At 46.3% G+C, this 17453-nt stretch overlaps 1 protein-coding gene across 5 annotated transcripts in view; it reads left to right on the top strand.

Annotated features, from left to right (window-relative positions):
* Nucleotides 1-7236: 7236 nt before the first annotated feature.
* The window catches only part of LOC116967431 (protein FAM160B1-like), a 56815-nt gene continuing 46598 nt past the window's right edge, over nucleotides 7237-17453 (top strand). Inside the window, exons 1-5 of one of the 5 annotated variants that reach the window (XM_033013985.1) lie at nucleotides 7237-7439; nucleotides 10910-10988; nucleotides 14541-14710; nucleotides 15449-15553; nucleotides 17070-17192. In XM_033013985.1, coding sequence (XP_032869876.1) covers nucleotides 7395-7439; nucleotides 10910-10988; nucleotides 14541-14710; nucleotides 15449-15553; nucleotides 17070-17192 — 522 coding nt within the window. In that variant the 5' untranslated portion in view covers nucleotides 7237-7394. Of the gene's footprint in view, nucleotides 7440-7675; nucleotides 7700-9072; nucleotides 9177-10909; nucleotides 10989-14540; nucleotides 14711-15448; nucleotides 15554-17069; nucleotides 17193-17453 lie in introns of those variants that run through there. The other 4 variants (XM_033013983.1, XM_033013986.1, XM_033013984.1 and 1 more) reach the window with 4 other exon arrangements.

Here is a 17453-nt window from a genome sequence, read left to right as displayed (position 1 = left end):
GACTTGTCTTAATGGACAAACAAGATATTTTCGATAAAATCTGGGCTCCATTCATTAACTATCTGAAGGGATAGATTGGCACAGCACGAGGACCCAACTGAAACTTGAACTCAGGATCAGATGAAAAGCTATACTTTATAATCTACGAACCTATCTCCATTGACGTATTACAGGTAACCCATTCCACCTCCTCTGTTTTTCTGGTTTTTTTTAATTTGTAACTTTCTACCCTCTTTTTCTCTCTCTTTCTATAAAAAATAAAAACACTAGAAGCAGAAGTAATTGATAATTGAAAATTTTAATAATGTATGACTGATGTATATGAAAAGTCTTTTTACTATAATATGTAACTATACTTTATAATATGTCTACTTCTAATAAAAATATTAAAAAAAAAAAAAAAGAGTATTCAGTGACGTTGAATCTCTTTAAATTTCCAAAAAAACTTGAGGCACTGCAACTGTTTTCACCATTTTCATGATTGTAACTGGGTGCTGGGCCTAGGACAAGTCACACATGATTACACGCCCAGAAGGTGACTCTCTCCACCACAGACCCACCAGACCCACCAGGTGTCCCGTCTCCTATACGCTGAGTCCTCACCACCTGTGATTTGGCCAACAACAGTGTTGTCGTCGGTGAATCTATGCTGTGTTCAGCCACACTGTTACGGGTAAATGGGACAACAGATGGCACAATGGGCTAAGTGTTCGGCTGGCGACCGGAAGGTAGCCGGTTCGAATCCCGCTTGGAGTGCATACTGTCGTTGTGTCCTTGGGCAAGACACTTCACCCACCTTTGCCTGTGTGTGAATGTGTGTGAGTGATTGGTGGTGGTCGGAGGGGCCGTAGACGCAGAATGGCAGCCACGCTTCCGTCAGTCTGCCCCAGGGCAGCTGTGGCTACAGCAGTAGCTTACCACCACCGAGTGTGACTGAGGAGTAAATGAATAATGCGATGTAAAGCGCCTTGAGTATTAGAAAGGCGCTATATAAATCCCATCCATTATTATTATTATTAAATAGAGTATACCAGGGAGCTAAGCACCCAGGCATGAGATTCATCTGCATTGATGGCCGGAGAGGAGATGTTTAAGAAAGAACTGCAGATGCTGGAAAAATCTAAGGTAGACAAAAATGCTGGAGAAACCCCCCCCCCACATCAGTCTGAAGAAGGGTCTTGACCCGAAACGTCACCTATTCCCCCGCTCCATAGATGCTGCCTCACCCGCTGAGTTTCTTAATGGGTAGTTTACACCCCAGCTGTATAAACCAAGATAGACCACTTCTGCTAAATGCAATGGGCTGACGTGTAGTACACAACGAAGAGTTTCAACCATCCCGACGCGGGAGTTTCAATCTCCCCGACGGGAGGGTTTCGGAGATTTGATCGCCCCGACTGCGGATGGTTCGACAGCTCCAACCGCTTTATTTTATGTGGCTGTGTGTCTTGTTGCTTTTCACTTAGTCTGGCTGTATGGTAACTCAAATTTCACTCTACCTTAATTGGTACATGTGACAATAAACTCACCTTGAAACCTTGAAACCTCATCCTTGATAATGGATTCTAAAATCTTACCAACCACCAAAGTCATACAATCTGGCCGATAGTTCTCACTATTCTGCTTTGCTCCCTTCTTGTGCTGCGGGAGTAATATTGGCAAGTTTCCAATCATCTGAAACCGCTCCTGTCTCTAGTGATTTTTGAAATATCACTGTCAATGCCTCCACAATCTCTAAAAGCCACCTCTATCAGAGCCCTAGGATGCAGTCCATTTGGTCCAGGTAACATCCACCTTCAGCCCTTTCAGCTTCCCAAGCACCTTCTCCCTAGTAATAGCCATTCTGCTAACCACCACCCCCAACTCTCTTGAATTTCAGACAATTGCAAGTGTCTTCCACTGAGATGTTGTTACTGATCATCACTGATTGAGGTCTGCCGATGAGGAAGTCAAGGATCCAGTTGCAAGGCACCGAGGCTCAGGTCTTTGAGCTTGGTGAGGAGGTTGGAGGGGATGACAGCAGAGAATTGTGTACGCAGCCGAGACCATCACACAAACCAACCTCCTTTCCATTCCCCCTCCCTTCCATTGACTCCATCTACACTTCACACTACCTCGGCAAGGTCACCAGCATAATCACGGACGAGTCTTACACCTCTCATTCCCTCGTCTCCCCTCACCTATCAGGTAAGATGTAGAAAAGTGCTAAAAAGTACTTCGAAATTTGGGGATAGTTTCTTCCCAGCTGTTATCAGGCAACTGACCCATCTTATCCACAACCAGAGAGCTGCCCTGAGCTACTATCTACCTCATAGGAGACCGTCGGACTATCTTTAGTGGGACTTTACTGGACTTGCACTAAAGGTAATTCCATTTCTCGGGTATCTGTACACTGTGGGCGGCTCAATTGTAATCATGCTAATTAGCTAGCATGCAACAAAAAGCTTTTCACTGTATCACGGTATGCATGACAATAGACTAAACTAATAGTGTTGAACACCATGCTGTCGTGGATGACAGTAGCCTGGCATATGCTCCTGTTCAGATGGTCCAGTGCAGAGAGCCAGTAAGATAGATAGCTGTTGGAGTTGTAATTAATGGGTCCATTTGGTGCCGGAGGGATGTAACTAGTGATGTACTCCAAGGATCAGTTCTTAACTGATTATTATTTACATTAATGATGATTAATGAATCCGAGTTTCACCGTACCTTCATTGGTACACATGACAATAAACTAACCTTTGAACAATTACTCACATTAATGAGGTGAATGAGTGAATGAAATGGAAGGTTTCCAAGTTTGCTGATGATATGAAATTAGATGAGGGCGCCTGTTGTGATGAGGACAAGGAGATTCTGCAATGGGACATAGATAGATGGAGTGATTGGGTGAAAACCTGGCAAATGGAGTTTGTTCAAGTTCAAGTTTGTATTTATTGTCACATGCACTAATTAAGGTACAGTGATATTTGAGTTACCATACAGCCATACTAAGTGAAAAGCAACAATGCACACTGTCACATAAAATAAAATTTAACATAAACATCCACCATAGTGGAATCAACATTCCTCACTGTGATGGAAGGTAATAAAGTTCAGTCATCTTCCTCCATTGTTCACCCGTGGTCGGGGCCGAACCCTCCGCACTTGCCGCTGCCGACGGTCCGATGTTCAGACCCTCGCGTGGGGATGATCGAAACTCCGTCGTCGGGACGGATCGGAACACTCCGTGGCATTGAGCTCCCGAGTTGGCCTCTTCTTACCGTAGGCGGCGGCTTCACGGTGTTAAAGGTCCACAGGCCTCGCGGTCGGAGCATTTTCGCTGGCGATCCTCGGCAAAGGATTGCAGGCTCCGAGATGGTAAGTGGGCCTAAACGTGGGCAAGTGTGAGATCATACAATTTGAGAAGAGGAAGCAAACGACAGATTCCTATCTGATTGGAGAGAGAGTACAAATAGAGTCATAGAATCATGAGAGGAATAGATCGGGCAGATGCACAGTCTCTCGCCCAGGGTAGGTGAATAGAGGACCAGAGGACACAGGTTTAAGGTGAAGGGGGAAAGATTTAATAGGAATTTGAGGGGTAACCTTTTCACACATAATGTGGTGGGTGTATGGAACAAGCTGCCAGAGGAGGTAGTTGAGGCAGGGACTATCCCAACATTTAAGAAACAGTTAAGCAGGTACATGGATAGGACAGGTTTGGAGGGATATGGACCAAATGCGGGCAGGTGGGACTAGTGTAGCTGGGACATGTTGGCTGGTGTGGGCAAGTTGGGCCGAAGGGCCTGTTTCCACACTTTCACTCTATAATCATACAGTGTGGAAACCGGCTCTTTGGCCCACACTGACCAACATGTCCATCAACTCTTGTCCCACCTGCCTGCATTTGGCCCATATCCCTCTAAACTTATCCTATCCATGTACCTGCCTAAATGTTTCTTAAACATTGCGAAATTACCTGTCTCATCGACCTCCTCCTGCAGTTTCTTTAATATATTCACCACCCTTTGTGTAAAAAGCTTGTGTAAAGTTACCCCTCACCATTAACCATATAACAATTACAGCACGGAAACAGGCCATCTCGACCCCTCTAGTCCGTGCCGAACACATAATCTCCCCTAGTCCCATATACCTGCGCTCAGACCATAACCCTCCATTCCTTTCCCATCCATATAACTATCCAATTTATTTTTAAATGATAAAAACGAACCTGCCTCCACCACCTTCACTGGAAGCTCATTCCACACAGCTACCACTCTCTGAGTAAAGAAGTTCCCCCTCATGTTACCCCTAAACTTCAGTCCCTTAATTCTCAAGTCATGTCCCCTTGTTTGAATCTTTCCTACTCTCAGTGGGAAAAGCTTTTCCACGTCAACTCTGTCTATCCCTCTCATCATTTTAAAAACCTCTATCGTCCCCCCTTAACCTTCTGCGCTCCAAAGAATAAAGCCCTAACTTGTTCAACCTTTCTCTGTAACTTAGTTGCTGAAACCCAGGCAACATTCTAGTAAATCTATTCTATTAAATCTTTCCCCCACCTAAAATCTATGTCCTCTGGTTCCCGATTCTCCTACTCTGGGCAAAAGACTGCATTTACCCGATCCATTCCTCTCATTATTTGGTACATCTCCATAAGATCACCCTCTCATCCTCATGTGCTCCGAGGAATAGAGTCCTAACCTGCTCAACCTCTCCTGTAGCTCAGACCCTCGAGTCCGGGCAACATCCTCGTAAATCTACTCCGCACAGCTTTCCCGCTTGACAACATCTTTCCTATTACAAGGTGACCAAAATTGAACACATTATTCTAAATATGGTCTCACCAATGTCTTACTATATCTGTAACATATCCTCCCAACTTCTATACTTCTTATATGCAAATGGTTGAAGTTCAGAGTGATCTCAGTAATCTAGCGCATGAATCACAGAAAGTTGGCAGACAGGTTCAGCGGGTAGTTAAGAAGACGACGAAAATCTTGGCCTTTGTTGAAAAGGGGATGGATTTTAACAAGGAGGTTATGTTACAGTGTACAGAGTGTTGGTGAGGCCATGGCTGGAATATTACCTAGTTTTGCTCTCCTTACCGAAAAAGGAATAGCGTTGGAGGCAGTCAGTCCAAAGCAGATCCTACAGGATAACTCCTGCGATGATAGGGTTGTCCTATCAAGAGAAAGTAGACAGTTTAGTTCTTTATTCAATACAGTTTAGAAGAATGAGAGGTGACCTTATTCAAATACATGATCCCAGGATTGATGATGGAGTATTTATACCCATTGGAGAATCCCCCCTACCCCCGCCCTCTGTCCCCTACAAGGGGAAACAGATACAATAATAGTGACTGGTTATTTAAAACAGGTGCACATGTAGGGCAGTGAATCTCTGGAGAGTGGTGGAGGCCAGATTATAAATATGTTTAAGGTGGAGGAAGATTGAAGAGTTAAAGGTAATGGGGAACTGGCATTGACGATGAGTTGAGGAGACGAGAGGTCAGTCGTGATTACAGTGACTGTCGAGACTGGTGGTCCACTCCTGCTCTTAATCACCCCTTAAATCAAAGGAAGAGGCATATAAATAGGCCAGCGGAAGCAGCAAACCTGGCAAATGGAGGTTAAGTTGAAGTTCAGGTTCGCGTTTATTGTCAGCTAACCAATTAAGGTACAGTGATATTTGAGTTACCATACAGAAATACCATGGGAGAAATTTAGAACTCAACAGAGGAGGACAAAGGGGTTAATTAAGAGGGGGAAAAAGAGCACAAAAGGAAGTTTGCGGGGAATATAAAACCTAACTGTAAAAGCTTCTTTAGATATGTAAAAAGGAAAAGATTAGTAAAGCCAAAAGTAGATCCCTTAAAATCAGAGACAGGTGAATTTATAATGAAGAACAGTTGAACGAGTACTTTGGTCCTGGTCTTCACTAATGAAGACACAATCTCCCGGAAATACCATGGGACCGAGGATATAGTGGGCGGGAAGAACTGAAGGGAATCCACATTAGTCAGGAAATTGTGTTAGGTAACCTGTTGGGACTGAAGGCGCATAAATCCCCAGGGCCTGATGGTCTGCACCCCAGAGTACTCAAGGAGGTGGCCCTGGATATCGTGGGATGCCTTGGTGATCATTTTCCAATGTCCTCTTGACTCTGTGGACTGGAGAGTAGCCACTTTTTAAGAAAGGAGGGAGAGAGAAAAGGGGGAATTGTAGACCAGTTAGCCTTACATCGGAAGTGGGGATTATTATAGATGTTATGGCAGCGCATTTGGAAAGAAGTGAGCATGGATTTATGAAAGGGAAATCATGCTTGACTAATCTTCTGGAATTTTTTGAGGATGTAACAAGTACAATGGATAAGGGAGAGCCAGTGGATGTGGTGTATCTGGACTTTTAAAATGCTTTTGACAAGAGATTAGTGTGCCAAATTAGCGCACATGATATTGGGGGTAGGGTATTGACATGGATAGAGAACTGGTTGGCAGACAGGAAGCAAAGAGTAGGAATTAATGGGCCCTTTTCAGAATGGCAGGCAGTGACTAATGGGGTGCCGCAAGGCTCAGTGCTGGGACCCGAGTTATTTATAATATATATTAACAATTTAGACGAGGGAATTAAATGTGACATCTCCAAGTTTGCGGATGACACAAAGCTGGGTGGCAGTGTGGGCTGCGACGAGGATGCTTTGAGGCTGCAGGGTGAATTGGATAGAATGGGTGAGTGGGCAGATCATAATCATAATAATCATAACCATACTTTATTAGCCAAGTATGTTTTGCGACATACGAGGAATTTGATTTGCCATACAGTCATACCAATAAAAAGTATCAGAACACACAAAATACATTTTAACATAAATAGGCAATAGACAATAGACAATAGGTGCAGGAGTAGGCCATTCGGTCCTTCGAGCATTCAATGTGATCATGTTCATCAGTCACTGAAAGTAAGCATGCAGGTACAGCAGGCAGTGAAGAAAGCGAATGGCATGTTGGCCTTTATAACAAGGGGAGTTGAGTATAGGAGCCCTCCGCCCTCCGCCCCCTACTCCCTCCCAACCCCTCCACCCCCCTCCCTCTACCCCATCCCCCTCACTCGACCCTCACCCTCCTTCTACCCCCTCCCTCCCTTTCTCCATCCCTCTCCCTCCGCCCCCCAACCCCTCGCCCCACACTATACCCCACCCCCTCCCTCACTCCTCCTCCCTCCCTCCCTCACTCCTCCTCTCCTCTCCTCTCCCTCCCTCCCTCCCTCCCTCCTCCTCCCCCCCTCCGGCCCTCCTGCCCGTTTCCAGGGTAACGGCAGGTGCCGAGGTCGGGCCCAGTCCTCGGGCTCGCCGCCGCCGCCGCCGCCGCCTCGTCCTCCAGCAGTGAGCGGCCGGGTGGCCGCCGGCACGGCGCCATGTTGAGCAGGCTGAGCGCGTTGCTGCAGCAGGCCGTGGAGACGGTGAGCCGGGGTCGGGGCGGGGATGGGGCCGGTGTCGGCCCGGTCCTCAGCCGCTCCCAGGCCGGGCCGGACCGGCGACGGAGGGTGAGGTGAGGCCGCGGACTCCCGGGAGAAGCGGGCCCGGCCGGAGGTGGAGGTGGCCGGGAACCCACGGCAGGCAGGGAGGGAGGGAGGGAGCAGAGGGAAGCGGGCAGCGGGCCGGGGTGATGTGTGAAGACAGGGAGCCCGAGAGGTGGTCACGGTGACAGCTGTTGGTCAGGGTGCGCTGAGGAGTTACCTGGGCTTGAGTTGTAGGCTGAGGCTGAGGCTGAGGGGTGACTTTATTGTGGGGTACAAGATCATGGGGGGTACAAGATCATAAGGGGCACGGATAAAGTGAATGCTCAGTCCCTTCCCCAGGGAGAAGATTCTGAAACTCGAGAATAGATACAAGGAACTGCAGATGCTGCTTTACAAAAAAGACACAAAGTGCTGGAGTAACTCAGGGGGTGAGGCAGCATCTCCGGAGAACATGGATAGGTCTAAAACTAGAGGGCATAGGATTAGGATGAGAGGGGAGAAATTTCAGAAAGACCATTTGCCAAGATCACAAAGTGCAAACTAGTGCATTTTAGGAAGTTAAACCTGGCAAAACTTACACAGTAAAAGGTAGGGCTTGAGAGAGTATTGTAGAACAGAGAGATCTTGGGGGTAGTGCTGAGGAAGGGGAGATGCCTGCAGTCAGGGTGGTGAAGAAGGCTTATGGCATGATATATTTATAATATAAAAACAATTATATTATACTGAATCAAGTATTGATATGTACTTAATATGGGCATTGAGTACATATAGGGACATAATGTTACAGTTGTATTGGTGAGAACACATCTGGTATATAGTGAGTAACATTTGTCACTGCAGGACATGATACTTTTGGTTGATATACGGTTGGAGATGGTGCAGAAAAGATTCACAAGGATGTTTCCGGGACTGGAGGGCTTGAGTTTTGAGGAAAGACTGGGACTGTTTTCCCTGTAGCTTAGGAGGTTGAGAGGTGACTTTGTAGAGAATTATAAAATAACTAGACCAAGTGGGACCCGTTGTGCCCCGTTCCCCCAACGCAATATTCCACCACTCACCCGTTCCCCCAATGCAATATTCCACCACTCACCCATAGCCCCCAGCTACGCAGTCATGGCTTATTTCCCCTCATCCCCACACTCCCTCCCCTCCCCTTCACCCTCCCTCTTCTCTCCCCTCCTTGTCATCCTCCCTCTCCTCTCCCCTCCTCTTCACCCTCCCTCTTCTCTCCCCTCTCCTCCTCCACCCCTCTCCCTCCCTCTCCCCTACACTCAGTCACTCCCCCCCCTAACCCCTCTCCCTTCCCAAACCCCTACCCCACAACCCCTACCCCCTCCAACTCAACCTCTACCCCCCTCTAACTCCCTGATCCCCCACTCCTCACCTCTCCCCTATCCCACTCCCCTACTAAACACAGCGTTTAAATAATATTTCTCCTCCGCCTCTCCCTCCCTCTCCTGACAACAATGTATCAAATCTCTCATTGCACTGGGCGGAACACTGTTGACGGGCAGTTTATGTAAACTAGATCCCATTGTGACAATATAGCTGCTAACTGCCAGTGCAGATGAAAGATTTTTCCCAAAGTGGGATCTTGTAAAGTTAAAAATGTGAATAACTTGTAAAATATAACATCAATCTGAAGAAAACTTGATAAAAACACACCACATGACAACTGTGAGTAAGGTGCTCCAACAATTGTAGCGCTATCGTGTACCGTTTTTGCGTAGTTCCGGGCATGAATAATCACAGACAGACAGGCAGACTCACAAACAAACAAGATGAGAGTTTTAGTAATATAATAATAAATAGTATAGATGAGGGACAAAGATAAGTGAATTGTCACAGTTGTTTCCTCTGGGGTGGGAGGGGGGTTCTAAAACTAGAAGGTATATATTTAGGGTGAGAGGGAAAAGATTTAAAGGAGATATGAGGGGCAGATTATTCACACAGAGGATGGTGGGTATATGGAATGAGCTGTCAGAGAAGGTGGTGAAGGCAGGTACAAAAAGGGGAGAATAAGTGTTCGGCACGGACTAGAAGAGCCGAGATGGCCTGTTTCCGTGCTGTAATTGTTATATGGTTAATTACAGTGTTTAAAGATATTTGGAAAGGGACATAGATAGGAAATGTTTGGAGAGGTATGCAGGCAACTATCTCAAAAAGACACTTTGTTTGCCATGGAAGAGTTGGCCAGGTGGGCAATAGAACATTCAAATACTGTGGGGTGGGCTGTAGCGTGCCTCATGTGATTGTGGGTGGGGAGTGTTATAGAACTGAGATGGTATAAGTACATAGTCCCATGAAAGTGGAAACGCAGATAGATAGAGTGGTGAAGAAGGCGTAGGGCATGGAGCATTGAGTACAGATATCGGAACCATCTTGTTATACCTGTGGAGGACATTGGGGTTACTGCACCAGGAATATTGAGTGCAGCTCCTTTTGCGGTTGTATAGGAAGGCTGTGATTAAGCTGGAAAGGTTGCAGAAAAGATTCAAAGCTTGAACGTGTATAGCAGTAATCTCTATCTTTGGGAAACCAGATGTCAGGGTCCAGGAATCAGGATTGGTTAAAGTAACAGGTTACGTGTGTGGGTGAGAAGTTGGCAGATGGAATATAATGCGGGAAAATGTGAGATCTTTCACTTTGGGAAGAATAAAATAGTGAATTATCATTTAAATAATGTGCAGTACCCGGATTGCTCTGTGTGGTTTTGTTGAGACATTCAAGAGAGGATATTTTGCATCGGAGGCAGTGCAGAGAAGGTTCAGCTGGTTGGTTCCTGGGTTGTATAAGACGTTGGTGAGGCCACATTTAGAGTATTGTGTTCAGTTCTGGGCACCGTGTTATAGGAAAGATGTTGTTAAGCTGGAAAGGGTACAGAGAAGATTTACAAGGATGTTGCCAGGACTAGTGGATGTGAGCTAGAGGGAAAGGTTTAGGCTGGGACTCTACTCAGGTTCAGCCGAAAGGCCTATTTCCAAGCTCTATGACTCTATATGGGAAGACTGGTTGGGCAAGTTTGGCTTGTACTTTGCTGCTCACAGTCTGAAGAAGGGTTTCGGCCCGAAACGTTACCTATTTCCTTCGCTCCATAGATGCTGCTGCACCCGCTGAGTTTCTCCAGCATTTTTGTGTACCTTCGATTTTCCAGCATCTGCAGTTCCTTCTTGAACTCAACTGAAAAGGGGTTGGCTTTGGCTTTTGATAGCCTGGGGGTTTGGCCAGATTGGAGTAGAGAGGAGAGGGGATCCCTCAGTCACTGCCCTGCCACAGATTTTAAAGGCTCTGATAGTTCTGTCCCATCGTCATTATACACACGCTCCCTCTGTTCCTTCCAAAGTGTTGCTCAACAGTGTCTTTCCAGTATAATTCCACATGCAATAATTTATTTTGTTTCTCTTCTAAAGGAGGAAGAGCCGGTTCAGCTGCTGGAGTCCTTCAGAGGTCATTGGAAAGGAATCACCAATTATTACATTGTGACCACAGGTTTGGGCGCAGGGTTGTGTTCAATAGTCTTTGTGGAGTTTTAGCTATGAAATGTGTGGCAAGGGGCTGTCCGGTGTGGAAGCAAACTGGATGCTGCACTGATCTGCTGGCTGATAGATGGGTGGGCTTCAGTGGGAGACTCAGAGTAACACAGGAGTTGGCAGGTCTGATATTCAAGTGCGGCACGGTGGTGCAGCAGTAGAGTCGCTGCCTCACAGCACCAGTAGACACGGGTTCGATCCTGACTTCGGGTGCTGTCTGTACGGAGTTTGGACGTTCTCCCTGTGACCGCGTGAGTTTTCTCCGAGATCTTCGGTTTCCTTCCGCATTCCAAAGACGTACAGGTTTGCAGGTTAATTGGCTTGGTATGAATTTAAAATTGCCCCTAGTGTGTGTGGGATAGTGTTAATGTGCGGGGATCGCTGGTTGGTGCAGACTCAGTGGGCCGAAGGGCTTGTTTCTGCGCTGTATCTCTAAACTAAACTAAACTAAACTGAGGGTGGCCTTGATGGTAGAATCAGGGAACGAGAGAAAACGGCTCTTATTTAGTTTTGTTTAGTTTAGAGATAGAGCGCGGAAACTGGACCTTCAGCCCACTGAATCCGTGCCAACCGGTGATCCCCGCACACTAACACTATCCTACACACATGGGGCAATTTACAATTATACCACGCCAATTAACGTACAAACGTTTATGTCTTTAGAGTGTGGGAGGAAACCTGAGATCCTGAAAACCCACACAGATCATGGGGAGAACGTACAAACACCTTCCCAGACAAGCACCCGCAGTCAGGATCGAACCCAGGTCCTTGGCACTGTGAGGCAGCAACTCTACCGCTGCGCCACCATGCCAAGCTGATTAACTTTCCATTGAGAAAGTCGGGAGCCTTGAATGGAGGGATATGATGGGAGAGTTGGGAAGCTTGGGGATAACTTCCGTGTAAGAACATGAGATGAGCTTCAATAGAACAAGTAGACTTTTGTCAACTTAAAATGTTTTTGTACACTTGCAAACGTGGTGTTGTTGCCACGATTGGATCAGTCCTGATGCCACTGTTCGGTAGAGGAGGCTGAAGGGGGTGATTATTGTGCTGCTGCTCCTCATTCTGGTGATCATTGTATCCATTACACTGTGTGAAGCTCATCAGGCCTTAGAACTGTGGTTGCATTAAATTCCAGGACCATCCTGTGCAAACATTGTGAGAGATTCAGCACATTGCCCTGATCACAGAGTCACACAGCAGGGAAACAGGCCCTTTGGCCCAACTCATCCAAGTCAACCAAGATGCCTTATCTAAGCTAGTCCCATTTGCCTGGTATTGGTTTTCTATTACAAATCTCAAATTGTGGAGTACAGAGGCAAATAAATAAACGATGGGTCTTTGTCCCAAACATTATGGAGGGCACTGTACATACCTGTAAACCTTTGGAGTGTGGGAGGAAACCAAATATCTCGGAGAAAACCCATGCAGTCACGGGGAGAACTTACAAACTACATACAGACATCACTCGTAGTCGGGATTGAACCCGGGTCTCTGGCGCCGTAAGCGCTGTAAGGCAGCAACTCTACCGCTGCACCACTGTGCCGCCCACATGGAAAAAAAAACAATCTGCCCTATCTTTCCTTATAACTACAGTCCTCCAAACCAGGCAACATCCTGGTGAATCTCTTCTGCACACTTTCTATTGCACTCTTGGTACGGTGAACAAAACAGTACATAATATTCCTAGTGTGGTCCAAACAATATTTTGTATAGCTGCAAAATAACATCCTTCTCTTAAACTCAGAGTCTTGGCCAAAGCAGCCACAAATATGGAATTCCTTCTTCACCTCCAGTGTCATCATCACTTTCTGTAAGCTATGGACTTTCCTCCAATGTCTCTATACACTCACACCCCTAGGATCCCTCCCAATTATTATACATATCCAATCAGAATTTGAATCCCAAAATGCATTACCACACACACTTCTTTGGATTAAATTCCATTGGTCACTGCAACCCCCACATTTCCATCTGTTCCATATCCGCTGTATTATCTTCTTTGCTATCTATAATTCCACCATTTTTTGTGTTATCGAGTCATAGACTGATACAGCGTGGAAACAGGCCATTCGACCCAACCTAGCCACATCAGCGAACATGACCCAGCGAACATGACCTAGTCTCACCTGCCCGCATTTGGTCCAAATCCCCCCCAAACCTGTCCTATCCATGTACCTGTCTAACTGTTTCCTAAATGTTGGTATAGTCCCAGCCTCAACTACTTCCTCTGGCAGCTTGTTCCATACACCCACCACCCTTTGAGTGAAAAAGTTACCCCTCAGATTCCTATTAAATCTTTTCCCCTTCACCTCAAACCTATGTCCTCTGGTCCTCAATTCACCTACTCTGGGCAAGAGACTGTGCATCTACCTGATCTATTCCTCTCATGATTTTATACAGCTCTATTATAGATATACATAGTATTCTGTTGTGCTGCTGCAAGTAAGTATTTCATTGTTCTATCTGGGACATATGACAATAAAACACTCTTGACTCTAGAAATCTTCAATATCCTGTATGAGCCTAGGTTCCCTAAACCTACTATCTTTGCATCATGCTCTTTCAGGGATATACTGAAGAAATGTTTACTATCTCGCTTTTAAACACCGGCCACTTAATGGATGTTGCAATTACTTATCTACATTATTTAACAATCCCTTATCTACTTCCTCCAGGTCCTGCCTTACGCTAATGAAATCTGCCTTAATTCAGTTTGGTGCTCTATCTCGAGGACTAGCTTTATCATTCATGACTACTTCGAAGCTCACCAAACTATGGTCACTGTAGACAAAGGGTCCCTCTGCAGACATTCCTATCACTTGCACAACTTCATTCCCCAAGTTAGAGCCATGTCCAGCCCTTGACCAAGTAGAGCTCTCTACAAACCGTTTCACAAAACCCTCGCATGCACTTTACAGAAAAAGACACAAAATGCTGGAGTAACTCAGTGGGTCAAGAAGCATCTCTGGAGAACATGGACAGGCAATGGAAAGAGGGGAGCAAGCTAGCGAGTGAAACGGATACACACCCAGGTGGGACACAGGGAAGAGAGGCAGGAATAAGGAAGGAATTATCCGGAAGATGCAGGATCTTTTCATTCCAAAGAGGAAGAAATATTCTAGGGGGAGACGCAACAGTGGCTGTCAAGGGAAGTCAGGACATTATAAAACTAGAGAAGGCGTATAACATAGTAAAGATTAGTGGGAAGCCAGAGGATAGGACAAATTGCCAATATTACCCGAGGAGTGTTACCTGAAATTAGAGTTATGTTGATACCATTGGGTTAAGGAACAGATATTGTGAATCGGTAACTGGTTTCACCAGGTTTGGATCAGTGCACTGTGTTGTTTCAGTACATGTGCTGACTGCTTCAGTGTCTACCATGTGTCATTGTCATGGCAAGATCAGACGGGAAGTCTTTCCTCTTGGAAGTGAATGGGCAGTCCCTGGTGGCTGGAAATACGAAGACAAATGTGCCCTCGTGATGGTCAAAGATGCTGTTTTCCAGATGAAAACCTTCCGGTGAAACAGACGGACATCCCATGGCGCCTGAGACAGATGGTGGATATACTTGTTTTCGAGGAGAAGCAGAGTGAATTGGGAGAGACGGGACCATGTATGGAATACTTCTTGCAGCACAAAATACTGGAGACCCTCTGCACACTGGCCAAGGCGGGGGTAAGCAAAGTTAATAGGGAGGGAGGGGTACACACTACAAAGGGCAGGAGGGCGGAAATTAATGGTGAGATATGTGAGAACAGGCAGGCATGGAGAATAAGATGAAGCAACTGGTGTGGAGGGGTAGTGCTGACGAGAGGTGTCGCTGGGAATGTATGGAATGGATGAATTTTGGGAGTATGTATGTGGAGCTGGGAGGTAATGAGATGAGCAATGGGGGAATGGTATAAATGCTCAGTGGTAAGTGAGGATTGACGTGGAAATTTTTACTTTTGAGATACAACATGGAAACCGGCCCATTGGGCCACTGAGTGTACGCCGACCATCGATCGCCTGTTCACACTAGTTCTATGTTATCCCACTTTCATATCCACTCCTGAAACACTGGGGGTAATTTACAGAGGCCATTTAAACAGCAAACACGCACATCTTTGGGAGGTGGGAGAAAACCGTAGTACCTAGAGTAAATCCACGTGGTCACAGGGAAAACATCAAACTCCACACGGACAGCACCTGAGGTCAGGCTTGAACATGGGTCTCTGGTGCTGTGAGGCAGTGGCTCTACCAGCTGCGCCACTGGTGGGAAGGGAGAGATGGAGATGGGTTGGACTGGGCTGTCTAGAGTGTGGTACGGAGCGTGAGTGGGTTATTGGGCAGAGGTTGGGTTGCCAGAGAACATTGGGAGTTGGTTCAGGTGTGGGTCGAGCTGATCTCTGCCGTCTGTCTCCTTGTTCACAGTATCCCCCCGGTATGAAACAGCAGGTATTGGTCCTGGTCACCAAACTCCTTGGGCAGATTCAGCAGCCGCTGCTGCCTCATGTCAACGTGCACCGCCCAGTGCAGGTGAGTATCGTGCATTCCCCCACTAGCCAAACACTTTCACCGTCTTTTACCCATTTTCTCACTCACCCTGACATGTAGCTTGCATTCTCCATCACTGCTCTGTGAGGCTTTGGGCAGTGGGTGTCACAGCTTCACGTGTTATTGTAGTAGAATTAGGCCATTCGGCCCACCAAGTCTACTCCGCCATTCAATCATGGGTGATCTCTACCTCCTAATCCTATAATCCTTGATGCCCGCTCTAATCAAGAAACGAGGTGTCTGCAAGATGCTGGAGTATCTCAGCAGGACAGGCACCATCTCTGGAGAGAAGGAATGGGTGACATTTTAGATTGAGACCCTTGTTCTCAGGGGAGTGGGCGGTACATAGATAAAATGTAGTCGGAGACAGTAAGACTGGTAGGAGAGAAGGGGGAGGGGATGGAGAGAGAGGGGGAAAACAAGGGCTACTTGAAGTTAGAGAAGTCAATGTTCATACTGCTGCAGTGCAAGCTACCCATCCAAATATGAGGTGCTGTTCCACCCCACTTGAGCAAGGGGTGTCTACGACGTGTTTGACTGCACTGTCTAAGTGTGTACTCGGAATGGCATCTTGGCATTTCGTGCCCAGCCATGTCAGACTCAAGAGTCAAGAGTGTTTTATTGTCATATGGACCAAAGTGGAATAACAAAGTTCTTACTTGCAGCCGCGTAATAGATCTGTAAACGCAGTACTCAGCAGATAACAATCATAAAAAACCCAATGTTAGTGTAAAACAAAACAAAATGCCAGTGTAACCAAGGCAGTCATTGTTCAATGGTGTGATGGTTGTTGGGAAGCTGCTCAGCACCTCATATACAAGAGATAATGGGTGAAACAAGAGGATGGTCCAGAGGAGGTATTGACCATGTTATACGACAGAACATCAACTGGTTGCTTCCCATGTACAGTGCGGAGTTTAGTGATTTCCATCCACAGCATAATTGACCCAGTTACAGGCCCCTCACACTTTACATATGTTTGATTTATATCTTTATAAAATACTGCACTTGTTCCTTTAATGCCAAAGCTATATTTATGTGCTCGTATATTTGGAATAAAGCGCACATATTTACTGCTGACATCGTAGTCGCGTATATGTGTTTAATTTACGTGTTTTTGAATTACGCACTGCTGTTCAAGCACGTAACCCCGCAGAAAACTCAAGCTGCCAGCAGTCTCAGTGAACAGGTACCTTAACTCGAAGATAGTCACAAAATGCTGGAGAGAAGGAATGGGTGACGTTTCGGGTCGAGAACTTCACGCATTCGTTCTCTAAAGAGTTGCTGCCTGTTACTCCAGCATTTTGTGTCTATCTTGGGTTTAAACCAGCCAGGAGTACCTTGACTCCTACTGCTTTCCAGTTTCCTCTTTACGTTGTAATTTCTGAACGTTACACAATCTAGTTAAAATTTACGTTGGTGTAAAGTTTTAAAGTGGAGACTCCAGTGATGCGTCACGTGGCTAATCTGCATGTTTGCTCTCCGTTGGGTCCGCTAGAAGTTGATCTGTTTGTGTGGCGGGGACCCGGCATCCAATACGGAAAAAGAAGAAGCGCAGTTTCTAACCACAGTCTGTGTGAAAATAAAGCAGGATTCTTACCTGATGAACTTCTTCATAGAGGTAGGTTGAGTTGCTGCAGCCACTGTATCATCTGTTACTCTGTCACATCACTGTCTATCTGCATCCAATGCGTCTTACAGTTTGTGTATGTTGGGCTGAAATTACGACATGGAAAAAAAACACTGCAGTAACTCAGCAGGTCAAGCAGCGTCTCTGGAGAACATGAATAGGTCAAGATACTTCTTCAGAATGATTGTGGTAATGGGGAGAAAGCTGGAAGAGAGGTGGGGTCGGGACAAATGCAGGCAAGTGACAGGTGGG

The sequence above is a fragment of the Amblyraja radiata genome, chromosome 39 (assembly GCF_010909765.2).
Source record: "Amblyraja radiata isolate CabotCenter1 chromosome 39, sAmbRad1.1.pri, whole genome shotgun sequence".
NCBI classification, from domain to species: domain Eukaryota; kingdom Metazoa; phylum Chordata; class Chondrichthyes; order Rajiformes; family Rajidae; genus Amblyraja; species Amblyraja radiata.
Note: the sequence above shows the minus strand (reverse complement) of the source record. Positions and strands in the feature narration are given on the sequence as shown.